General features: G+C 36.6%; 2 protein-coding genes across 2 annotated transcripts; one reads left to right on the forward strand and one right to left on the reverse strand.

Moving 5' to 3' along the window:
- The first annotated feature begins 10,083 nt into the window (after positions 1-10,083).
- LOC104095535 (protein INCREASED PETAL GROWTH ANISOTROPY 1) lies at positions 10,084-15,014 on the forward strand. Its single transcript, XM_009601682.4, has 6 exons — positions 10,084-11,625; positions 12,323-12,454; positions 12,535-12,716; positions 12,859-12,970; positions 14,486-14,620; positions 14,747-15,014. The coding sequence occupies exons 1-6, from the start codon at positions 10,375-10,377 to the stop codon at positions 14,879-14,881; spliced, it is 1,947 nt and encodes a 648-aa protein (XP_009599977.1). The 5' UTR covers positions 10,084-10,374; the 3' UTR covers positions 14,882-15,014.
- Positions 15,015-18,932: 3,918 nt separating this feature from the next.
- Positions 18,933-23,688, reverse strand: LOC104095534 (protein trichome birefringence-like 37). Its single transcript, XM_009601681.4, has 5 exons — positions 23,296-23,688; positions 22,718-22,889; positions 20,434-20,609; positions 20,145-20,303; positions 18,933-19,696 (listed from the first exon to the last, which is right to left on the reverse strand). The coding sequence occupies exons 1-5, from the start codon at positions 23,616-23,618 to the stop codon at positions 19,405-19,407; spliced, it is 1,122 nt and encodes a 373-aa protein (XP_009599976.1). The 5' UTR covers positions 23,619-23,688; the 3' UTR covers positions 18,933-19,404.
- Between the last annotated feature and the right edge of the window lie 3,345 nt (positions 23,689-27,033).

The raw sequence follows: 27,033 nt of genomic DNA on the forward strand, positions 1-27,033 counted from the left end.
GACTTTACACCAACCCTCGTACCCGAGGTCTAAAAGGAAACCCTCGTACATCATCGGGGGTGTGTACTCTCTTCATAGACGGTGCTTCAAACGTGAAGGGGTTTGGGTTAAGCATCATTTTGAAGCCACCCACGGGTAATACAAGTAGACAAGCTATCAAAACTATCAAGTTAACTAACAATGAGGCCGAGTATGATGCCATGATTGCAGGTCTCGAGCTAGCTAAAGGTTTGGGAGCAGAAGTCATCGAGGCCAAATGTGACTCCTTGCTTGTGGTAAACCAAGTCAACAAAACCTTCAAGGTTTGAGAAGATCGAATGCAGAGATACTTGGACAAACTACATGTGACTCTACATCAGTTTAAAGAATGGACTCTACAACATATACCTCAAGAACAAAAATGCGAGGCCAATGCCCTTGCAAATTTGGGGTCATCAGTCAAAGACGGAGAGATTAGCTCGGGGACTGTCGTACAACTTTCAAGGTCAGTAATCGAAGAAGGCCATGCTGAAATCAACTCCACAAGTCCAACCTGGGATTGGAATAACAAATATATCGAATACCTAAAGAACGGGAAGCTTCCATCGGACCCTAGGGAATCGAGGACTCTACGTACGAAGGCCGCACGATTCACATTGGCCGAAGATGGAACACTGTATAGAAGGATGTTCGATGGACCATTGGCAATATGTTCGGGACCAGGAGATACCGACTACGTCCTATGAGAAATCCACGAGGGCACCTGTGGAAATCATTCCAGTGCCGAATCATTGGTTCACAAAGTCATCAGAGCAGGATACTATTGGGCCGATATGGAGAAGGATACAAAAGAGCTTGCTCGAAAGTGCGACAAATGTCAAAGATATGCGCCGATGATTCACCAGCACGGAGAGCAACTCCACTCAGTCTTATCCCCATGGCCATTCATGAAGTGGGGAATAGATATCGTCGGCCCTCTGCCATTGGCCCTAGATAAAGCTAAATTTATTTTGTTTATGACTAACTATTTCTCTAAGTGGGTTGAAGCACAGGCTTTCGAGAAAATTAGAGAGAAAGAAGTCATAGACTTTATCTGGGACCACATTATATGCCGATTCGGGATGCCTGCCAAGATCGTATGCGACAATGGAAAGTAATTCGTCGGTAGCAAAGTGACAAAATTTCTCGAAGATCAGAAAATAAAGAGGATAATGTCGACGCCATATCATCCTAGTGGGAACGGACAGGTTGAATCGACAAACAAAACCATCATTCAAAATCTAAAGAAAAAATTGAACGACGCTAAGGGAAAATAGAGAGAAATATTGCTCGAAGTCCTTTGGGCGTATCAAACGACGTCAAAATCCAGTACGGAGGCAACACTGTTTTCTTTAGTATACGACGCCGAAGCTCTAATCCCGGTTGAAGTCGGGGAACCCAGCGTCAGGTTTCGATATGCAACGGAAGAGTCAAATCACGAGGCTATGAATACAAGCCTCGAATTGATAGATGAAAAATGGGAAGCCGCCCTCGTTCGAATGGCCGCACAGAAACAGCGGATCGAAAGGTACTACAATCGAAGAGCCAATCTTTGACACTTCAAAATTGGGGACTTAGTTCTGAGAAAGGTCACCCTCAATACTCGAGACCCAAACGAAGGAAAACTTGGTCCGAACTGGGAGGGACCATACCAGGTCCTCGATATCATCGAAAAAGGAGCCTACAAACTTGGCATGGCGAACGGCGAACAATTACCAAACAAATGAAATATATCACTCCTCAAACGATATTACTGCTAAGGTATGACCTTCTCTATTTTCATTTATATTTTATACTAACCATTTACAGGTGTTTAATCGAAGACATCAAAGGATTCTTCAAACGTAGAGTCCTTAGGTCTGAAAGCACACGTTGCACTCTTTTTCCCTTAAACCGATTTTTATCCCAAATGGGTTTTCTCCGGCGAGGTTTTTAACGAGGCAACCATTGTTCGTGCTAACTTAGAGCAATTCAACAGTATCTGAGGCTCCTTTACAATGAACCTCGAATACTAGGGGGCATCACCTTCGGATAGTTACAAGAAAAATACTTCGTGTCGACAGGGTCTTGATAGGTAAATTTTGTAGAGGACCAAACGGTCAAATGAGCCGTGTCCATGTAGATTACTCAAACCCTAATGTCAAAACATGTACGCATGTATAATCTATTGAAAGGAGTATTTTTCTTTACCAGATGTTCCATGCTTCAGAAAAATTTATACTTTACAATTTCATACTTATGATCTATTGTGGAAACTGACTTAAGGGCCGATCACAACTGAAGTTCAAATAATTTACCCGATCCTCGGGGACTGCCGTCCAAAAAATTGACATGATCGAATTACTAAACCTCTAAATTGTAAGACCTTAAAAAGGCAATCCTCGATTTTATAGGTCATGGCCACCCCACTCGGGGACTGATACTTTGAACAAGTTCGAAGTATAACAGGGGAACAAGCCCAAATGGCAAATCCCAAGTTAAAGGCTATGGCCAAATTAACACGGTTCGGAGACGTCCGATTTCTGTTATTAAACAGGCCTTCAAATATTTTCACCAACCAGTTAAAAAGGCTACCCTCGGCTAAATTTATAAGGGTATCGATAATATCAACCCTCAAAAACCCTAATGGGTACAAAGTCGTTCGAACTCTCGAATAAATTCTTTATTTTATGCTAAGGCATTACGAAACAAAGGGTCTCGATAATATCGACCCTTGAAAATCCTAATGGGTACGGAACCATTCAAACTCTCGAGCAAATCATTTATTTCTTGCTAAGGCACAACATAAATTATATGATTAAAAAATAAACTTTTCAAGTCGAAAAGGGGGAGAAAGCCATTCTTTTTATGGTCGTATCAGCCTAATTCAAGAGCCTAAAGGGCCAGTTTATTTTTGAGAAATCATCCTCACTTAATTAAAACCTAAGGGTCACCCTACTCCGAGTTCGAGCAAGTACTCACTCGATTATAAAAACTACACTAGTTCGGCTTCGATCAAATTGCCTAAGCCTTGAACTTATGAACAAAATTTTCACAAGGAATAAATGAAAGTCGGAAAGGAAAGAGATCTTTATATATATGAGAATATTTACAAGGTCCGATCAGGATCCTATACAAAAAGATCAAAAGTGAAAAATCCTAAGGTTCCTGATCTTCTCCGGGGGCAGCTTCTTCTCCATCGAGGTCATCCCCATTCTCGGACCTGCTCTTGCTGCCATCATTATCATTATCATCAGAAGTGGCCAGCGCTCCAGCGTCGGCTTCATGCTCTCTAGCCTTTAGTATCTCGTTGGTAAGATCGAAACCTCGAGCGTGGATCTCCTCGAGGGTTTCCCTCCGAGATTGGCATTTTGCGAGTTCGGCAATCCAATATGCTCGAGTTTAAACGATCTCGGGTGCCTCTCTTACTTGGACTTGAGCGGCTTTAGCATCAGCCCGATAGACGGCCACGATCGCCTCTGCCTCGACCTTTGCCTTTTCGGCTTCAGACTTGGCCTTTGTAAGTTTGGAAGCCAGCCGAGCCTCGAGCTCCTCTATTTTCTTTGGCTGAATTGAGCTTTTCTCCCTCATGCCTCGAAGCTGACTTTCAGTCGATGACAATTTGGATAGAGCAGTCTCTTTTTCTGCACCGAAGCGGTCCATGCCTTCTTTCCACCCCAAGGTCTCCGCCTTCATCATATTGACCTCCTCGCGGAGCTGCTCGATCCTCTTGACCTTCTGCTGCAGCTGTGAGATTAAAATATTAGCCACCGTTCCCGAATCGAACCTATGAGCTTTTAAGATTTTCATTACCTACTCGATCAGGTCGGTCTGATCTTGGTGAGCCTTGGCCAACACAGCTCGGAGGTCCTTGGTCTCCTCTTCTTTTTGCCCACAGAGAAGTTTAAGGGCATTCCTCTCCTCCGTGAGCCCTCGGAGGTCGGCCTCACACCGACTTAGCTCAGCTCAAGACCGAGAAAATGCTTCCCAGTGAAGCGCTGAGGCCTACACAGAAAAAAGAAAAGAAGTTAGAAAGGAAGAGAAAAATGAACACAAGTATAACACCAACAAGGGGAGTTAAGGCTTACCCGATTCAAAGCTTTCCATGAGCGTTCGACATATGAAGAGGTCGAGGCCAGGTCTCGAACCCAGCTCTTGAGGTTAGGAATTGCATCGGGCATCCAAGCGACCGCTACATCACGGAAGGGGATATCGATGAGAAGAAGCAAAGGAGCAAAACAATAAATAAGAGCTAACAGTTGGATTGTACTTACACTTCATATTCCATTTCTCAAAATATGGCATCTTCTCGGCCGGGATTAGGTCAGAAGTCCTTACTCGAACGTATCGGCCCATCCAGCCTCGGTCCTTATCCTCGTCTATGCTCGAGAACATCACTTTGGTAGTCCGGCGTTGGAGTTTTATTAACCCACCTCGATAGAGGCGGGGACTGTATAACCTGATAAGGTGGTCGAGGGTGAAAGGCATCCCCTCGACTTTGCTCACGAAGAATGGGAGTAGAATCACAATTCGCCAAAAGGAAGGATGGATTTGGCCTAGGCTTATTTGATACTGGCGGCAAAAATCAACGACGACGAGGTCGAGGGGGCCCAACGTGAAATGGTAAGTGTAAACACTTAGAAACCCTTCCACATGGGTGGTGATGTCCTCTTCGGGGGTCGGGATCACTACCTCTTTGCCCTCCCAATTGCAATCTTTCTTTACCTACTTAAGGTATCCCTCAATTATCGAGCATATATACATCTACACTGGCTCGCACCGACTGGGAATCTACGAGGCTTTATCGATCTTAAAATCGGAAGTGAGGACACACCCCTGGGAACACACTCCTCGGGGCGCGGCTCTGCCGATGTCTTGTCGCCGGCCAGCCGCGATAAAGAAGCGTTTTCCTTTTGAGGAACAATTTTTGATATTTTAGCCAGTTTTGTATGGATTTGAAGTTAAAAATAGATGGAGATGATAAGATTTGGTGTTTTGAGAAGAGGTTAGCAGTGAAAATCGTAGATTTGCAGATGAAGAAATTAGAAGATATAAAAAGCTTTGGAGATTGAAAATCTGAAAGTAAAAGTTCAAAATGGTGGAGAGAGGGGCTATTTATAAATTTCACAACGACGGTTCAATATTGGTGGTGGCCGACCATCGACTGACGTGCATTTAATGCCTTGATAACTGTACAGATGGGATATTTCAGTCACCTCCGTCACTTACGTCACAAGGATGACATCATGACAGGTCGAGATATCGAAGGCTCAATTCATTTTTTGTCATTACACTCCAAAAAAATGAGGGGACTATCTGTATACGGTTAAAACCGGCCCCACCCAATTTTACTATTTGACCGAGGCTGGGAGTTTGCATCGAAGGATAGCCTCGTAACGGAATAGGCGATATCACGAGGATAAGGTACCGAGTTCAGAACTGAGGTACCTGTCAAGACCGAGGCTAGTAGCGATCGAGCCAAACAAGACAGACATCGAGCAAGATCGAAGATAGCACAATAACAGAAAGGCGAGATATCCGTATCTAGTCAAAGATCACGGCGTAAACCTCGGTGACTGGTCGAGAATCATGGCGTAAATCTCGGAACGGATCAAATCAGAAACGGTTAATAAGCATATCATGGGATTTTCTTCTGTAATTAGAGTTATATCATAAGTAGAACTCCTCTACTATATAAAGGAGAGTATTAACCATTTGTATTCTCACGTAAAAAAGCAATACAATTTTCTTTCCTGTTGATACAATTGTTCATCAGCTCGCTTTATTTTCAACTATTTTGGTATCAGTCAGTTCGAGGGCACCCTAGATAGTTGAATTCCGTTTCAATATTGGTTCGCTTTATTTTATAGTTCATTTCTGTTATTAATCTTCATATTTGTCTGTCGGTATTAAGTAAAATCGCGTATCCTTAGAACCTCATTATAAGTTTAATTATTATTCAATTTTAAGGGTAAACAAATATATTAAGATAATATAATATAATAAAATTTATTTACACTGATGGTTTATTACTTAAACTCATAAAAGTTGTTTTTCTCTAATAGCTGAATTTTTCATTAGAAGTGTAATCTTATCGGGGCATCCCACTGCCCTCAAAGGCAAGGCATTAAGGTTGCCATTTGGAAATTGGACATAATTGATCGAGATTGCACGTACTTCATTCCCTGTAAATAATATAAATAATACTAATGCACAGCAGAGTGGTATATATATTATCCGTGGCGGACGCACATGGTGACAAGCGGTTTAACTGAACTCGCTTCGTCAAAAATTAATACTGTGTATTTGTATAAATTACGATTAAAGTTGCGTAAATTTTATATAAATATTTTATTTAAACCAACTTGACAACTACTATTTTACGATTAAAGTTATGTACTTTTAAGATTGAACCCGCTTGCACAAAATCTTGGGTCCGCCGCTGTATATCATACTGTAATAATATATCAGAGAGGGCGAAAAAACAGCTGCATCAAATGATCACGTAAAAAGGTAAATAGTGAAATCTCCGAAAGGTGTGCATGTTCATACATCAACTTCAATAATAAGAGTAGAGCACTTTTTCTTATTGTTCGTGTTATCCATTTCCAACTTAAGGTCAAGAGTTGAAGTAAAATAGCGGGAATGAGACAAAGTAATATATGAAAAAGAGAGGGGATGAGAAAGACAATGGGAGAGATAGACAATGTTTTGTTAATGGTCACTATATTGCCAGGCTCAGCAATCTTCATCTGAAAGTGATGTATCACTCCATATATGAAAAACCAAACTCCAAATGAAATCCCTTTAAATTCTCCATCTCCATCCATTACTGCATTGCATGTTCTTTCAACCAACCTTACCTATTCCTGATTAACTCACTCTGTTTTTGCATATAAAAAGTTAGTCCCATTTCAGTAGCTTTTCACGCTCTCTGTTGTATACATGATCATCAAAATGCTTAAAATGTGTTGAGTTTTAGTTAAAGCTTTTCAAATTAGTTCAAATGTGTTGAGCTAGAATATGAGTATTATATTATATACGTAATGTGTGTTTGTTGTGTAGGACTTGATTCCGAGCAGTAGAATCAATTTACATGTAATAAAACGAATGAAATAGTTTCAAAGTTTGAGTAGAAGTCTAAAAAAAATTAATCGGGATCAAGCTTGGGGATCGAAAATTGATGAAATGGAGCTTCAATATTAGTTAAAATTTTAGATCATTTTAAATTCTTATTTTAGAACTTTGAGAAAATTTACTTGAATTTTGTATTTTTCAACAAGAAGAAAATAATTAATAACTACTCTAATCCTTAAATTCGATACTTTTTTATACTATTTTTGATAAGTAAGAACATTAATTTTATACAACGGTTTTATGCGCGTCACCTACAAATTGATACTAGAACTAATAAGCCGACATGGCAATTATGAAATGTAGGAGCTGGCGTAGAGTGAGTTTTTCTTCCCCTGTCTCATTGGAAACAAACACAAGAAGAAATCTATGAACTTTTGGTGGCCATAAAAAAATTACTCGAACGATGTTTAGTGACATAACAAATCTCCAGTTAAGCTTGTCAATCTTAATGGAGGCGCAAATAAAGTTAATTTTATAAAATGCTAAACAATAGGAGAAGTTAAGGATGCCGTTGTAAGGTGTGGGAGAGAATTTGAGAAAAATCTAAGGAAGGTTAACTAAAGAGAGAGACATTCAAGTCAATTGTAGCAATGTAAACAAAATAAAATAACTCATATTAGGCTCATTAAGGTGGATAACACCTACTCTAAAGAAGAAATCATTCCAAAATCTATGCCGACACATCCCTGCATAAATAAAATTTATTGAAATAGTTCAACTAATTGTACTCTGATGCATTGCATGTACAGTTGGATGCAAATCGTATTTATCCATCTAAGGAAGAAGCAGGGAAAAAACACAGAGAACTTTCTATTAATATTTCAAATCTAGGGAAAATTACAAAATTATCTACGTCCGGTGAAATCAACTGCTAAATGTTACTCATAACAAAGCTATATTTGTTTCGAGAATAATCCAATAAACCTCAGGGATCTTCAGATTTTGAGCTTACCACACAAGCTATGGGTTGTGGTTGCTAAAATAATGCTTAATGATTATGCTTAACCAAACTCCATTCAGGTAAATAATAGCACACAATTGAGGAGTAAAGAGCCATATCCATCAAATCCTGAGCACTAATTAATTATCATGAAGTAGTCATGTTTAATCCTTCAATATATCGATCTGGATTATCACAAAAAACATAATTAAGCACTCATGTTGCTAAATGCTGGAATTGAAAGGGAAGTCAGTGGTTCATATATTGTTCAACTTGTTAGTAATGTCGCCTTTATTAGTCGTAATTGAGCAGGGGATCCCCCCCCCCCCCCCTCCTTTTCTGTGTCATAATAAGATCAATAAAAACTTAAATACAACGCTGAACTATTGTGAGTCTTTGACTTAGAGGACAATGATTCAACTCCAACCGAATGCTCTACTTCTTGGGACTATACAAATTCTTCCATTCTAAGGACTTTGAGATATAAAATATGCTAATTTCGTAATTAAAAGATTATAATATATAATAATGTCATTATTAAAGGATCATACAATATATTTTTCCCGTTTACAGTCTGCTTAGTTAATTGCTCTCCCTCGAGGGGTATATGTTTGAACCGTATCTTGCTTTGTGTTTTCATTCACAAGCTCATAGCTTGGAAATTCATCTTTTTGTTCTCCACTACAACATCATTAGCTTAACACAATTTTTACGCTTCAGTTAGAATAAAAAAACACTGAATTCCTCATCTTATTTAAAATTCTTCCTTTTTACCGCTAATTAACTTGATGCCTAGTTTAGTTAAGATGGAGGTTCATAACATCCCCTTCCTTTTTACCCTCCTCCTATATAACTAAAAACAAGAATATCTTGTTATAGATCAAGGTAACTATCGCATTTCCAAGTGAAGTCAAACATATAATGCACCCTAAGCAAACAGTCAAAATAATAAGAGATCTCTTAATTAAAAGTGAGACCTACCTCAAAAATTCAAACCAACTACCCTCGTTAAATAACATCACGAGACCTTCCACTCGCGGTAAAAGTACAAATTCTCACGTACTGATAAGGTGACCGTTAGAAACAGTGTTTCCATTTTCCTACTAATTTTTTAATGTTCTCTTAGTCGAGTCACTCTCAAAATTTGGTTTTCCGACAAATATAGCACTCGAGAGAATAGATAAAAAAAATAACACATCTTAATCTCTCACTCCGGCGCGTGATGTTAATTTTTTTCTTTAAACGCAATGTATCGATGCAATTAGCTAATACTACTACTCCTATAAGTTTATAATAATAATTTCAGAAATCACTCTTCAAAATTATCCTGACAACATAATTATCTTTGTGATTTGAAATATTACATTTACCTTACTAAAATTGATTTTTTATAACATAACCTGATTTTAATGATAATTTTTTTAATATTTTAATCTTATGTACCAGTAACCTACCTCTAAAAGTGTATTGTAAGATATTCTTTTTTTGTATCGTTATTAAGTAACATTAACAAGAGAACTTTTGCAATTGAAACATACACGGAACACCTATCCAGAGATGTTTATATAAAAGAAATAGTATTGAGGCACTAATACTCTGATTTGAAATGTTATATGCAGATAAGATATACGCAGCCTTACTCCTATCCCGAAAAAATAGAGAGACTGTTTTTTATAAACTCTCGACGCGGATAAACTCACAATAAATCGTTCTTTCAAGTAACGGACATTCAAAAAATGTTTAAATATTTGAACTACATAAATTTGATTTCTAGATTATCAGTACGTTCAAATTAAAATAAAATAGAGGAAGTTTTGATCAAGGACAATGACCGTTGGAACTAATATGTCTGTTTCAAAACGTTGGGGTAAATGTGAAATAGTTGCTCAATTACGCGCGTGGATGAGTCAAAATATTTCAACTTTAGCAAAAATGCTTTTGTCTTATTTTTTGTTTTTAAAAATAAAAATCAAAGCGGATCCAAGAAAAGAAGACCGTTCATCGATATCGCTGCATCATTTACACATTCAAAGTTCCAACAAACAAATACCCTCTATACTAAAACACACAAACTGAAGAGAGTTACAGTATCTTCACTTACTCTTTCATACCCCCTATAACTCCCCCTACCCCCTTTCTTCCAGGCGCATAGATAGGGACCTCATTTTGGAGACTAGTCCTTCTCCTTTGTAAATTTGAGGGGATAGGCATAGCATTCGTGAAAACCAATAGTTAGAGATTATATTGAGCGAGAACAGAGTAAAAAAAAGCTCTTTAATCTGTGTTTGTTAGATGCAACAATGGTTGCTGGCAAAGTAAAAACGGCTATGGGTTTACAGAAATCACCTGCAAATCCAAAGCCATCAAAGCAAGATTCAGTTCCCAAGCCTCCTTCTCCTTCACCCAGCTGCACAAAGCAGCAGACTACTCCCAAAAGTGCAGGATTTTCTCGCTCTTTCGGTGTTTACTTTCCCCGTTCCTCCGCCCAAGTCCAGCCTCGTCCACCGGACGTTGCAGAGCTCCTACGCTTAGTCGAAGAGTTACGCGAAAGAGAGTCCCGTTTAAAAACCGAGATCCTCGAGAAGAAACTGCTCCAGGAATCAGTTGCTATTCTTCCAGTGTTGGAGAGTGAGATCACCCTAAAAGATGCAGAAATAGAACGAAAAAAACGAATGATTGAATGCTTGGGAGTGGAAAATGAAAGGCTTAGACAAGAAGTAGAGATGTTGCACATTGAGCTAGTGAAGCAAAACGGGAGGCACGAAGAGAGGGTAAAAGCTATGGAAGCTGAAATTTCTGAGCTGAAGAAAGCTAATGAAGAGTTATCAGCTCATAGGCTTGTGGATGCTGTAACAAATGGTGCTCACAACAAATCTAACATGACCAAGTATTTGAGAAAATGCGTGACTCAACCTAGCATCAGTGTGGCTTCGAAACCCGAGTGTGAGATGAAAGAGGAAATAGTTGGTGCAATGGAAATGTGTGACAGGCCTAGACATTCTCGGAGTAATTCAGAGGAGTTAGCTGAGATATCTGCTGGCATTATGAGTTTGAGATCACGTGTTCCACGTGTTCCTAAACCACCACCACGGCCATCGTCGACGCTATTGCCATCGTCATCGTCATCGTCATCGTCATCGTTATCTTCTTCTTCATCTTCTCCGTCTTATAGTTCTTTATCAGATTCAGCTGAACGTGCTTTAGCTGAAATTTCTAACATTCCACCTCCACCTCCACCACCTCCACTGCCAGCGACGGCGCCCAAAATGTTGGCACCAGTTCCTCCTCCGCCTCCTCCGCCACCACCTCCAGCGGCGGCGGTCAAAACAGGCCCCCCGCCACCTCCACCACCACCTCCGAAAGGATTAAAGCCCGTGCCAGCAAAGGTTAGGCGTATACCTGAAGTGGTGGAATTTTATCACTCTCTAATGCGGAGGGACTGCCGAAGAGATTCCGGTGCCGGAGTTAGTGGTGCCGCCGATGCTCCAGCGACAGCCACGGCAAAGGATATGATCGGAGAAATTGAGAACCGGTCTGCCTATTTACTGGCGGTAAGTTCTTTGGCCATGGTTATTGGGCTAAATTACTGCTTTGCCATTTCCTTGTTGGATTACTGTCAGTGAAAATGACTAGTCTGTGATGTCTTTTTCTGGTACCCCTATTGCACTTTTTCTTGGAATTTTGCTTAGTTTCTTACAAGATAAGACAGCATGTAGATTCGAATCAATATTGGTAGAGGTAAAGTGCAATTATGAATCTGGAAAAGCTGTAATTCCATCAACTCACTCTGGGCAATTTAGTCAATTTGAAAGAATAATCGCTTTCACAATCTTTATAATTGACACGGGATTATAAGAAAAACTGATTTTTTTTTTTTTTCCCAGATCTGATATTAGTATTTGAACAAAATTAGGGATTTTGATAATTGCATACAATGTGCTAATAACTTCATTTCTTTCGTTTAACATAAAAACATAAAATAGTTGAAGATATATTAGTCAAAATGTATTTCTTTGGCAATTGGGAAGCAAAATTGTACTAAAATTATGGAATTGATGGAGTATTTGAGAAAATAGAATGACATATTAATGAGGTTGCCCAAAGGATAGTTGAAAGAAAAGGATTAACTGTGATGTAAAATCTTTTAAAAATTGTAGCATTTAATAAGGATTAACCATAAAATTTCATTTGTATGGTTAGTATATTTAATTTCTGATTATATTCCCCTTTTTGTTTCCTTGATTGCAGATTAAAACAGATGTTGAGACACAAGGAGATTTTATAAGGTTTTTGATCAAAGAAGTGGAAAATGCTGCATTCGCAGATATTGAGGATGTTGTGCCTTTTGTAAAATGGCTTGATGATGAGCTCTCTTACCTGGTAAACTTCTTTTCACTATTTGTCATACCCATTTTATATTTTCGGTCAATCAATCATATGATGACTTGAAGTTTTTTCAGGTTGATGAAAGGGCTGTTCTGAAACACTTCGAATGGCCGGAGCAAAAGGCTGATGCATTGAGAGAAGCTGCATTTGGATATTGTGATCTGAAGAAACTTGAATCTGAGGCATCGTCCTTTCGCGATAATCCCAGACAACCCTGTGGCACAGCTCTTAAGAAAATGCAGTCTTTATATGAGAAGTACAAATTTGCTCTATTTCTTAATTTACTGTTATTCTTACTTTAGTTCTAAATTAAGTAATGAGAACTTGCATCATAAATGAAATATGGTAGTTAGTGATTGTTCTCCATTGTAATGTCAATTGTTGTCTCATTTAAACAGATTAGAGCATGGACTTTACAATTTGTCAAGAATGAGAGAATCAGCTTCAAAGAGATATAAAGTATTCCAAATTCCAATTGAGTGGATGCTGGATACTGGTTATGTTACGCAGGTAATTAATATTTTTCTTGTCTCCTTTATGATCTCTACTATATTGTAGTTGTTTGATGTATTATTTTCCAATTGATGTTCCATATAAAAATGTCTTCACAATATGTTAAGTTGACTTGGGATCTCAATTCGTGCCATCTTTTGGTGCTTTTAAAATCTTTTACTGACTATTTAAAAAAAGAGACCAGTGATAGTTCCCAAAAGGCTCTAAAAATTGATGCATAATGCACGGAAGCTAGATGTGTCGAAACTTCATTCTTGAATTTTCTACATACTTCCCTGCTCTGCAAAGCTGGGTAAACCATCAAACAGTGACTTGTTTTTTTTTGTGGTTTAATTTGGTGTGTAGTAGAAGAACCAACACTCAGATCTCTCCCTATCTTATGGTTGTTCCTGCAATAGTTATTTCCTGGAATTTCTCTATGTTATTGTCATCTGCTTTGCAAAAGTTGTATATTAGACACACAATAAGTTATTTATATATTCTCGTGGCATCATTCATAAAGAAAACCGATAGTCGGTCTGTCTCTCGGTTTCTATATCTTAGGGTTGTGACTAGAAGGAAATGAAAAATAGAACCGAAAACAAATGCAGAATGGTAATTGAAGATGGTCCATGGAGGTTTAGTCATGCCGTTGAATAATGGATAGCCAAAGTAGAAGCATGGGATAATATCTGTTTTGTATTATTCTAAGATTAGAGGTTACTAGAAGACAGAAATTATGGGGAAGTTTTGCCTTATTAACTATGCCCATGCCTGCATGCGCACATGCTAAGTCTCAGTTTTCCAAAACATATTTGCTTGTCTGCATCCCTTTTTATACTTAGTGTTGGTAGCAAGTAGAAAGAAAAGGAATCAGATTCTTAGTGTTGACCTTTTATAGATCCCTATGATTTTTATAATGTTGCACTAAGATAGATCTGCATATTTTAATGGCACATTAACCTGAAACTTCTTTATTGTGTTGGTCTAAGCAGTCAACAGCGAACAAAGAATAGCCTCTAGCAGGAAGAAACTTCCTAATTGGCTATACCTTAGCTTGTTTCTTTCCTTTCCCTTTCATGGTTTTCAAGATTTATCAATGCTAATAAAATTTGTCCAAAATATAATTGAGCTACATTACCCTTCTTATGGCGGATGCATGGTGGAGGCCAATGAAAAATTTCTTTTCTTTTTGACATGAAAATGTGCTTAAGTTTAAATTACCTAAACATGGATTGAACTTGTGATATATCTAGTTTGTTAGTATTTGTCCCTGCAAGATGACATAATTAAGAGCAGGCAAAGTTCACAGACATTCTACTTGCCTGCAAAATTTACTGTTTTCCTCTCTTTTTATTTCACTGTTATGTGGGGCAAGACGTATAGTATTAATAACCTTCCCATTTTTTGCAAACCGTGTGGTCTCAAATTTTGTACCATGCTGCTCTACTGCTTTGATTGAGAAATAACACAAAGATAGACTTGGTGGTAACGTGAGGTAGTTGTGTTGTTTTTGTTTTTGAATTATTGCAGATAAAGCTGGCATCAGTAAAATTAGCCATGAAGTACATGAAGAGGGTATCCGCAGAGTTAGAAATGGTTGGTGGTGGTCCCGAAGAAGAAGAGCTTATAATTCAAGGCGTTAGGTTCGCCTTTCGAGTACATCAGGTATAAATAATGAATTTTTTACACGAAAAAAGAAACAAACATTTTAATGAAAATTTTGTTATTTCACATGCTGTCTTGTAGTACTAATTATTAATTTTGTGCTGTGTGTTTTTTGTTTTTGTCAAGTTTGCCGGAGGTTTTGATGTGGAGACAATGAGAGCATTCCAAGAGTTGAGAGACAAAGCAAGATCTTGCCATATACAATGTCAAAATCAGCAACAGCAGCAACACAAATATGTTTGCAGATTTACACCTTGCTAATTAACAATCTGTAGCAAACTCAGCTTCAGAATGCTGTTATTTTTGTTGTAAAGAGTGACATTCATACATACCAATGGCAGTAGCCATTTTTCTGCATAAACATTTATTAATTTATTCATAAATCGTGCCAAAATGGACTCTTCATCTGTTCATAACTTGTCCTTACAGACATGTATGTGACTTGTATGTTCACACGAACCAGTAGCTTTTTGCTTAGACATTCTATTTGTCTAAAAAAGTAGCTTTTTGCTTAGATATTCTATTTGTCTAAAAAATTATTTAATTACGAACTCAATAACTAACGAGCTACGGGTTCGGTTGCAAATTTAGAACTCATAAACTTTAAATCCTTAAAATTCCTAAGTACCATAACTTGAAGTCAAAGCTTCTATGAATTAACACCATCTCTAAAGCAGTTGCCAAAAAGTCTTGAGGAGATTATACAAATATGTAAACTGATATGAGCCTTGGATTCGTTTAGGTGCGTTAAGCGGAGTTGGTTATATGCTATTTCCTGAGTTTCAAATATAACTTCCACCATTTCAAATTCAATTTTTGAAGTTTTAAACATATGTTTACTTTTCTTTTTCTATATCTTTTTCATTTTTCCTCACTTTCCTTGACATTAAATAAAAGCTGGAAGATATGTTTTCTTTGTGCCTTTTTTCTTGAAAGGGGAGAAAGGAGGAGAACAAGCAAAAGAAAGTTTAACAATTTTCTTTTTTAGGATTGTTTTGCACGTAAAGTATAAAAAGAAAATGAAAATTGTCGAAATATCTAAAATTTGCGCCAATATTCTGTCCAAAACCGTGGATAACCTCTTATTTTCCTTCTTATTATCTCTTCCAGCTGAGATATTTTTTAATTTTATCCCTCTTTATTTGGAAAAAGTTTCTCAACTTGTTTTTATTTTGCGATCAATTCTCAACAACATAATATGGAGAAAAATCTGCCCAATATTTGAAATCGCAATATCCAAAAAAATTGTAACTTTTATTTATTTTATCATTTTCAAACTTAAAAAAAAAAAAAAAAATTAAAGAAAAAAAATCAGCTTATTTTGAGAAGTGTATTTTTTTTTTTATTTAAAAAAAGTGATTTCCACCTTGGAGAAGCCTAGCCAGGTTATTAGAAGAGGTGGTTTATCAACAGGAAGAAGTGATTGCAACTATAAGCCGACTCTCATCAATTATCCACGCCACAATTCATAATCAACCCTTTTCTCCTTTACCTCGAATTCGTCGCCAAATTACATCTCTCATGACTGTATTGGGTAAAAGACTTTAGGCTATGTGGCCACCGAAAAAGAGACAAGTGAAATCAAAACCGAGCACAACTACCTCGCGTGTCACCGAATAAGTCAAGTTTGTAAGGCATTAAGCATGCTGCTCCCGATGACATTTAATGAATAATATTTCACAACATTAAAGAGTAACAGCTCATTAAAGAAATCTGAGCATTTATGTTTACCGTAAGGTTTCTATTATCACACCCCAATAATTGTCATTAGTGGTGGGCCAGACCATTACGCCCACTGAGCTATAAATAATAGGCTCAACTATCATTGTAAGACACGATTTTCTAGGCATCAAAGAACATATTCTAATACAGCATGTCGATACTATTTCTCTCTCTAGCTTGTTGTTATTATTATCATCGTGCCTGGAAACCCTGTTTCAGAGTTCTCCAAATCTATCGTTTTATTTACATTTGAGCTAAGTATCTTGTACGAAAATTGATTAATTCATTATCTTTTGGGATCAAATTGAGTCATCTGTCTAAAAACCACGAACAAATTTCACTGTATCATTTTTTGGGTAAACAATGACACCTCTTTTTATTTGGATTGGGGGTTGACTATGATCAACATAGGTATGTTTTTCTCTCTCATTCTCTTCCTTAATTTTTCTGAAGTGCTAGAGGACACAATAAATGTTACTATCTCGGAATGAACTTACTGACAGGAGGAAGAATTAGGTATTGTACTTACTATCCAGATAAATGTTGCAAATGTAGAATGTAGTAGCATGGTCATAAGATGATTAGAGAACAACTAAATCTGATTGTTGTAATGTTATTTGGTTGATTGGTGATCAGGTTACTAGACTATTGCTTGTGAATTTTTTATCAAGATTGACTTTTTAACCTGCTTGGGACTTAAAAGTAGTGAAAGTATCTGCTGCTATAAACGAGGTTTGCAGTTTGAGGTGTGATATCATGACATTTTAGGGAAATGAAATAGGTAAAATAACTTGTTCAATCTAATCTGAAATCCTTTTGCTATAATCTCTTCTTTCCTCTTCAATACCTTTAATTTGTAGTACTTGGAGTTGTTGAAGATAACTTGTTACAACAGCTAACATGATGTCTGCTGGTGCATGTTATTAGGAGTTGTACTTTCCACTTGTAACAGCTGGAGGCTTTTTTTGCATAGAGGCCAGAAATGGTTCTTGAGTTCTTTTCATCCTTTAAGTCTATTTCATTTTCTCACTAAACTTTGTGGCAGCATAATCACGAAAGGTCCCTTCTCGAGAAAAACTGATTCAGTAATGCTGATAATGAAGTACCCAAATCAGCTGTTTCTAGTGATAATGTTAGCACAATTCATCTAACAATATCCTCCATTAAAGTGGCTTGATGTCATTCGGATTAGAAAATGTTCTAATTTTGGCTTAATTTGTGTTTGAATTTGGTTTTGCAAGAAGGGATTTTTTGTGTTAAAGGAATTGAAAAATTACAGCTGCTAATACTTTTTGAATTCTGCTGTTGTATGTGATGATAAAGTTGATAATACTTTGATTAGTAAACCTTGTGAATTCAAGCCGTGTACTTGTGACGATTTATATCAATGGAAGTCGGTCAAGGACCTAAAAACTATCATTTTGTAAGGAGAAGTTGGGAGTGGCCCTAGTGTGAGGGAAATTTATACACCTTGGGATAACCATGGGAGAAAAAAAGCCTCATAGGACTAAAGCAGAGTTTATGCTTTCAGCTGTCAGTCACAGAATTTTCTTTGTTGAATTATGCTATAGGTATTTGACTATAAAATACATTATACAATGTTTTTCTTCTGCAATTGGTTCTTAGTATGTTATGTTGTGACTTGTGCGTACATTATTATGTTTAGATATTTAAACTTACATTTTGTGCATACGTTGCTCTTATACTTATATTTAAGAAATTAAGAGTTAAAAAATTCCCAAGGCTTACTACTCATAGAGGAGCCAACCCTGGTGATTTCCTGTGCCCTCACCTTCAGTCTGTTGTTTCTAATTGTGTCCTGGCTGATATATCTGTTTGCTTTGCTTGCAATAATCTTTCTATATGATACATTTGGGCGTCAGCTTAATAATTTCTGCTCACGACTGTGTTTGCTTTAAGGCATTTCTTCTTGTCAGTCTATATGGAGTTTGCAAGTCCTATGGCCCAAATTCAGAATATCGTCAGCCTGAGACAAAGTTAATGAATTCCATGCTAAATGAAGGGATCAGTGTCTCAGGTACTCCTATATGTTATGAATTTCATCAAAGGACAAATCTATGGTTACTTGTTTCTTCTTTATATACACAATCTATAACAAAGTTTCTGTCCTCTCAACTTATGAGGATATGATAAGCATGAACAATGTCAAAATTTGGTGGGGGCTTGGATCATATTTTAAACCATGAACAATGCAAAAAACTTTAGTAATTGAGTTACAATTTTGGAGGAAATTTCTTGAACATCCCTTGGGGCACTATCATTCTTGTTTATCATACGTTTGCATCAAATTGAGTGTTGAAGCAATATGAGTTCAAAAATGTGCATGCACATTTACTGCCCCCTCTCCCCGAAAACGAGAAAAGGAGGAACGTAAACAGACTGTCAAGAGTTCAAATCTAATTTTTGTCCAAATCCTTGTAGTAAAGTTGATTGATCTTTTCCATGGTGATCACTTTCCTTTAAAGTTCTTTGAATGACCAACATTTTCGTCCTTGTGAATCTTAAAACTTACCCATGAAGTTCCATATCTGGATATTAAGCTTTTACATTAACTAGGACTCGTGAAGTCTTAAATCCATAAATAAGCAGAGGAAATCTGCTTTTATTCATAATTGCTTAATAAAATGAAAATAAACTTCAAGCTAGTAGCTGAAAATTATCAGCACTCCTATGCACCCCTACTCCCCAATCACAGTGCTTATTACATCTGAAAGCTATTGTATGTCCTTGAATCAATATTTTCACAGTCGAGCCTAGGCCCCTATAATACACAGACCAATACCTATGAAAAGAAACAAACTATGGGCAATAAAAAATAATTTGAATTCTTCATCTTCAGAGAAGAATTGCAGCACAAAGAAGCTGGCTCCAATTATTAAGAAGTCCAGGACTGCGCCAATGATTGCCATGTGCACCTGATTGCTCGCTGTTTTCAGCCGATGGTCTTCAAATACCTCCACAAATGTACAGTTAATTTTCACTTTATAAGTGGAAAGGAAGATTAAAAGGATAAATTATATGAGGTTCTTCATAGTTCATCCTCACATAATCAGAGCTGCGTAGAGAAGCTGGTTCCAAGTATCAGGTAGTCCGGGGAGACACCAATGGCTGCAATCAACACCAGGGTGATCGCCGCTGTAAACTGATGGATGAGCATCTTTCCTTAATTGGGAGAGAAACGTGATATCAAGGAGGTAAACTGCTGTTTTCATCCTATTTAATACTTTGTTAACTACAACTGCAGATGCTGGTGTCCCTGCTGGATATGTTGACCCTGCTAATGGCATTTGCTCTGAGTTACAATTCTTTGTTGATCCTCCCCATTCCGTACCCCTGATAACGATGGAACAAAGTATAAATTTTGAGCTTGTAAAGAGTGGGAAACATTTCTGATTAGTGATAGTTGCTGGTCTGTGAGAAGTATTTAAGTTATATCCATTGATAGTGTAATTTTTTTTCATTTCATTACACTTCAGCTGGTTGCAGCAGGTTGCATACTACTTTTTCTAGGTTATCAATCAATGGGCAGCCCAGTGAATGAAGCATCCCGCGTTCACACAGGGTCGCACCCCTACGTAAGCAGCCTACTCTGAATCAAGCATCTAACTGATTTTATGGCTCAAATCGATGACCTATAGGTCACACGAAAATTTTATCATTCTCACAGGCTCCCCTTCTAGGTTATCAATCAATATTTATTACAAAGATTTAATGTAGTTGCCTTTCTAGTTGACATGATTGTAACAAGATTCTTGAACAAATGAAGAGGTTTAGTACTTACATATAATGAGTTGGAGAAATTCCCTGGAAGAAGACTTTGGTCTTGGAGGAGTCAACATTTCGGTCAACCCATCTTCCCCAAGTAGTTAGACCCTTGTAAAATGCCATCAAACGGTCCATATCTTTGGTTACCTTTGAACCATCTTCCACATAATCCCATCTACAAAAATATGATTCTGTCACTATAGTTTTTTTTTCTGACCTCTAACCATTTCATGTCTTAATATATTATAAAGTGTGTTTTGCACTGCTTGAGAAAAATTGAAAAAGTGGAGAAATGAAGATCGTACGGTTGAGAGTTGCCCTTGTGAGTCCACCAATGCCAAGAATTGAAAATTAGCATATCCATTCCTTTCCAAGCATCACCTTGTTGAATGGAATCCAATTTCAATACCCTTCCAATTTTCTCTCTTACTATATCCACAAGGTAAGTGGTTCGATAGAGGAATAAAGTAACCCCATAATCCTGAGGGGGAAAAGATATAAAGCAACAAAGAAAAGTGACAAAGTCTATCAGTCTTGAAAGTTATAGATAATCAAAAGCTATAGTGGAATACCCTTTATTTTCCATAATAAATATGAGTAACAAGTTGGTAACGGTTGTCAGAAGCTTTTATAGCAAAGCAATGCCTTTTAGTTTTCTTTTTTTGAGCTTTTGTTTTTTTGGGTAGATTTGGCTAAGGCCAAAGGTGAAGGTACTTATGCCCTGACAACCAAAAAAGTCGCAATAAAACATGCCTAAGCTTGGACCTACCAATGATTGTGGCAATGTTCTGGCCAGGTAACAACTACAAATTGATAATTATTTCTCTCTTGTAACTACAACTGGATAATAATGCTCCACTAGACATGAGTGGGTCTTGGTCACTTGTGTAGTGCAGTTGCTACATTCCATGAGGATATTGCTACATTCCATGAGGATATCTCAATTTTGATGATGTAACTAGGTGAACCATCAAGGCAAAACAGAGACTAGAACCACAATAGTTGACATTAACTTGTCTTTATCAGCAAAAGAGTTCAAATTATACGCATGTAATCTTGAACAACCAATCTTTTTTTTTTTTCTTTTTAAGGCATTCCCAATATTTTCTTGGAGTAGTAGTTGGGGAAACGATGATATGAAGCACTGTATTTTAAAATTGAAAACATAGTAGTACTACTTTCCATTCATATTATCTACTTTTTCAAGTTTTCCCACATTTAATAGCCTTAATCAAGGTGAAAAAGTCATTAAAGTATGTGCGTAAATGTCTCTCTTAGTTCTCTAACTAATTTAGAAATTGGAATAGTAAAAATAATTTTTTTATAAAGATTGATCAATCACTTTTTGTGTTTCTAAAAATTGTTAAATATCTTGAAGCGAATTCAAATTAGCGAATCGACTAATCTTTGTAAGCGAATGAAGTAAAAGAACCAAGGCAGTTTGTGTTATTCTTTTTCCATTGGTAGAAAACGAAAGGAAGACATTTGGTTTGGTGGAAAACAGGAAAGGAAGTGGCATATGGAAAAGGGTTAAGCACGAATCTCACAAGTTCACGGGTTTTTACCGATAATCAAGACAAGACAAAACCCAATAAAATTCCTGCTGTCTCCTTTCGAAGTAAATTCTTGGAAAGCTAAGAAGTCAGCGTTCTCTTTTTTCTTTGTTGGACTAAGAACAACTTTGGTCTTTGCCCTACCACTATTCTCTATTTTCTTTTCATTTATTTTTTTGTGTAGGAGTATTAATGATTGCTCATTGCTGTCACAAGAAACAAAAGATAATCTTTTCTATTCCCTAATTTTATATCTTAGTTGGATCTTGGTTGTACCTCCTTCAAGATTTGCCAAACAGAAGATATAAAATTGGCAAAGGAAATGAACTTTCTCCTTAGCAACGTAACTCCATCTGTCTATCTTACACTAGTTGCAGTCTCAAAGTATTGTAAAGGAAAATAGGAGTGACACCAAGGTAGAGCACGTGAGAACATACAATTTTATATATATATATATGTTGATAGTACAAATAATTTTTATATAATGTATTATAGAAGATTACTTGTCATTTTTATCAAATTACTAATTGACTATAGAAATTTATACGTAATTACTTTAAAGTAATATAATTGTGAGTATTTTTTTTTATACCATTCATGTATAGAATTTTAAGATAGAAAATTATCAAAGTAAGAGAGGTAACTTATTTTCGGCTGAATTCTACACCCTCCCCACTTGCTATACTTTATCACTATTGTAACAACCAACATCATGATCCACTACAATTATAATAACGTAACGTAGATGTTTTCAACTATTAAATGCAACTAATATCAACAAATGATTAGAAAAATCATTTTTTGTCCTAAAATACTTGGGATTAAAGATGTTTTACACCCAATCAAAAACAGTAAAATACCAACGACTTTTCTTTTTCCCCTTTCACTCGAGTTTCTTCCCAAGCAGTGATCAACTAACAGAAACTCGAGTTCCTCACTGAGAAAGTACTTATCTTCTTATCTTTTCTTTCGCAGAGTGAACAGCAGAAAGGAAAACAAGAAAACTAAAAGCACAAAAAGAAAACAGAGAGTAAACCTGAAAGGTCACAGAAGAAAGTGTCTCCCTCCTAGCAAAAGAAGTCTTGGCATTGGGCACCGACGCATGTAGCATACAAGCTAGTGATTCCCACATGTTCAAACTCAACGAATCACCAATAAACATTATCTTCTTTCCTGTCCATCTCTTCAAGAAATCTTTTCCATTAAACCTAAAACACCAAAATCCACAAACACTACAATCAAATAAAATCTCCAAAAAATTAAAATAATAATCTACTAACCGCATTAAAACAACTACTACATCGGTTACGAGAATTTATCATAAATTGACTAGCTTAATATTTTTATTAATCTACCGTAATCCTCATCTTTTAAACTTTGAAATTAGCAATATGAATAAGCTCACCAAACCGTATTGAGGAGGAAATTTTTTGATTTTTGCTTCTTCCAAGTGGATGACACACAATGTTTTCTAAGTCATTTTTGCACATAAAAAACAGTCATAGGAAGAAAAAAGAACTTCTTTGTTTCTTCAAAATGGTTGACACAATATTTTGTAAGTCATTTTTGCATATCAAAAACTGACAGTTATGGAAGAAGAATTTGAAAGGGTACCTGGGTAAGTTGCAAGAATCAGGTTTCCAAGCATATTTCATGTATTGCTTATCAGGGCGGCCATATTTTTGGCAATCAAATTCAGGATCAATGAAAGGGCAAGTTGAGGAATCATAGAGAGGAAAAGAAGGGTCAATAACCCATCGACCCTGAAACAAGTTGCACCTGCTACTGCTTACTACTCCTTTGCTTTTCCAACTAAGACCACTAACATTTTGTACTACAAGCTCTGCTCTTGCAGTAGTGTGTAAGAACACAGATATAATGCTGACTAAATGGAGAAGCAGAGTACTTGAGATGACCAATTGGCTCCACAAAACCATCTTTGGCTTTTGGTGTGAAAATAATGGAGGGAAATAAAGAGGAGCTTGTCTTCAAGTTGAGTACACTGTCCATATATATATATATATAGTAGTACAACAATAACATAACTAAAGAGAAGTTCTTTTTTTTTTTTTTTTTTTTTTGGGGGGGGGGGGGGAAGGTTCAAGGGGAAGTGGTATCTAGAGAGTAGAGATTCCTGGTTAAAGGGATCACATGCTGAGAGCGAAAAAAAGAGAGAGGTCGATTTCTGACATTGAGTTGGGAAATCTTGGATGGATTTGATCATTTTATCAAGTCTTCGTGTGTTACCAGTGGGGCTTTATGTTTTGGCTCTTTGCAATTCTATTTATTTTTCTCTTTGTACATTGTTCTCTAGGGAAATAACTCCGTCGGCAGTAAATTAATTAGATTTAGTTTTGTTTTATGAGAGTGGATGTATGCCACCCATTTCTGCGCTAGGATAATTGAGATCACTCTATTATATTAATTAATAGATTTCTTGAGTTCTAAAAACACATTAATTATTCGAAGTGTTATTGAGTTTAGCTGACACGCATATGATTAGCCGCATCAATTTGTTTTGAATACAGAATGCTTAAAACAAAAATTAACAGGAAAGTCAATTACAGTGACAGAGATTACATAAATTCCTACTCATGCTACTGAATTGTCCTTTTGGAGATTTATATTTGAATTAAATCAGTTATAAGGGAGTACAGTTTATTTTTAAAAGATAAAATTTAGATATTTAAACACTAGATAATTTTTTAAAAATATATGAGGCTTTATTTAAGATCACTTTATTTAATTCCCCAAAAGCACAATGGGGTAATCATTTTGGAACATTATGAGTGTAGTTGTTCGTTTATTTGGTTTGCTCATCAACTATATGAAGTAGAGATTCTAATATTTGGTGGAATGCATTAGTCGGATTATTCCTCATAGCGAAAAAGTTTATGTTCTTCTTTCATTATAGAAAAGGAAAAAAGAAAAGCAAAAGTTACTTTATTCTTTTATGCTCTACTGATACTTTATTCATGGAAAGTAAGTGTAACAACAATTTATATTTTAATTTTATAAGTGGAATCTAAAGAGAGTAGAGTTCTATTTCACTAACCTATTATAGATTGCTTTTGCTATCAATATAGTGTTGGTTGTTTTATAGGACAACTTCAATTGTTTCATGGAACAATTATACTTTACTTTTAAAATAACAGCTGAAAAATAAAATATAGTACAAAATACAGTAAATGCTTGTTTTGCGCTCCAGAAGACATTGGATTATCAGGTCCAAAACTAAATAATATATTTTTGGAAAAACTATTCTCAAAAACGTATATACCCAAACATTCACCGAAGACAAAAGAATATAAGCACAAAACAAAGCAAAATTGAAACCGTTTTCTTGTCCAAAGGCAATTTAAACAAAATATCTTATGTATAAACTAATAAAATAATAATAGATAAAAATTTCAATAAAAAAAACTGAAATACTAAGGTTCAAAACCATGAGATACTAGGGTTTAGATCTCAACTTATGATTTCTCTCATTTGGCTAAGTTTTAATGGATAACATTACTTGATACTTATATTAGTGGAAGGTGCTAATTCTCCGTTGAACTAGTCGAGTTGTGTCAATTAACCTCGACACTACCGTCATAGAAAAATTTATTTCTGCTATAGTAAGATGCGTAAATATTAAAAAAAAAAATTACATATGTTCAAACGCTGGACACACAAAACAGAAAACTTTTGCTTTCTGGAATTATTAAATCCAACAAGTTTAGATGTTTCTAATGAGTAGTATATTACGTTAGTCGTTTATTTAGCTTATGTCATCATTTTGACAAATATCTTACTGCTGTCAGACTATGATTAACACAACTTTGTACTAGTCAAAATCTATTTTTAGAATATTTGAACCAAGATAGTATTAGGGGAAGAGTTCTCAGGTCGTCATTTGTCGAAATGACCCAAGAAACGGCGAAGTCTGAGGTCAAAGAATTAACAAGGGTTGAAGTCAAGGAGTCAACAAGGGTCGAGGCAGAGGTCGAGTACTTTTGTTAGAGTTATAACGGCTAGTGACTTTAAAAAGAATATTCTAGTAATATTCTCTGTACTTGTACTATTAGACTTTATTTAAGGACATGTCCCTATATATATAGAAAAAGAGACAATGATAGGGGGCATATGTTATTCATTTTTAAAAATATACTTTGACTTGAGAAAGAGAATCGGATCTCATTGCTAATATACAAACATCACCTTTTCACTGAGATATTTGTCTACACTTTTCCACTAGATCCGAGAATAACTCAAATATTCAAAGGATTGTCTAGCATTCATCATTGTCAGAAAAAACATTCACTGATTCCATCCTTTCTTGGGTGACTCATTCATTCAATTTACTTAAATGTCATTTATTGTTATTCATTGATATTGAATGCTACACTATTGCCTTTGATTTCTGAAATATTTATTGCATGTCGCCGCCACTATTCGAATATATCTACATAGTATTTGTTGCTTTTTTAAGAATTCCTTCTTAGGGATACTATTGTTAGCTAAGATTAACCCTCATTTATATAAATTTAATTATTTGAACCAAAATCTATATTTTTTGGTCAAACAATTTGGCACCGTCTGTGGAAATTTCTTAGTTAAATTTTTAGTTTCCTCTAGATCTACAATTAACGCGAGTCACTAACGTTAAAAACCTTGAGATCTCCTTTCTTTGTGCATACAAAACCCTACATGGTAGGTAACCAAGGAGAAAGGACCAAAATAATAAGTGACTTCCCAACCAACCTCATGAATGCCATCAATGAAAGTTGTGAAACAGTAGGTGAGGACATGACGCCCAACGCATCCCCCTAGGTGAGAGAGGTCACCTCCCCCACATTGCAGCATAACAAAACCCAGCGGAAAAAGGGCCTCCACGTCTACAGAAGAAGGGACGCCCCCAGCTATGAAAAAACTCCTCGAGGCATGGCTGACCGACACGCTGCAAGTGTCCTCAACAAACTCGCTCCATGCATGACCGCAGAAATCACAAAGGCTTGCACGATACAACAAACAGACGAGCAATGCAACCGACCCCTCCCTCCAACGACAGGTATAACTTAAAATGTTACTGACAATGCAGGTGACAACGCCCACGCTGCCATTCTAAAGAGGATGGAAGAAATGGAGAATGAAAACAAGGCGCTCCGAGACCAGATGAAAGAGGACCAAGAACGAGTTGACAAGATATCGGGCGCTCCTAAGCTGCTGCTCAAAAGGGACACCGGCAGGTTCGTAGAGCAGTCATACAACGATGATGCATCCCTACATGCCATACCAAAGATCTTTAAAATGTCGTCCTACCTCAGAAAGGTTGTGAAAGGCAATGACCTTGCCAAGGAAGGGCACTAA

The sequence above is a fragment of the Nicotiana tomentosiformis genome, chromosome 2 (assembly GCF_000390325.3).
Source record: "Nicotiana tomentosiformis chromosome 2, ASM39032v3, whole genome shotgun sequence".
Taxonomy (NCBI): domain Eukaryota; kingdom Viridiplantae; phylum Streptophyta; class Magnoliopsida; order Solanales; family Solanaceae; genus Nicotiana; species Nicotiana tomentosiformis.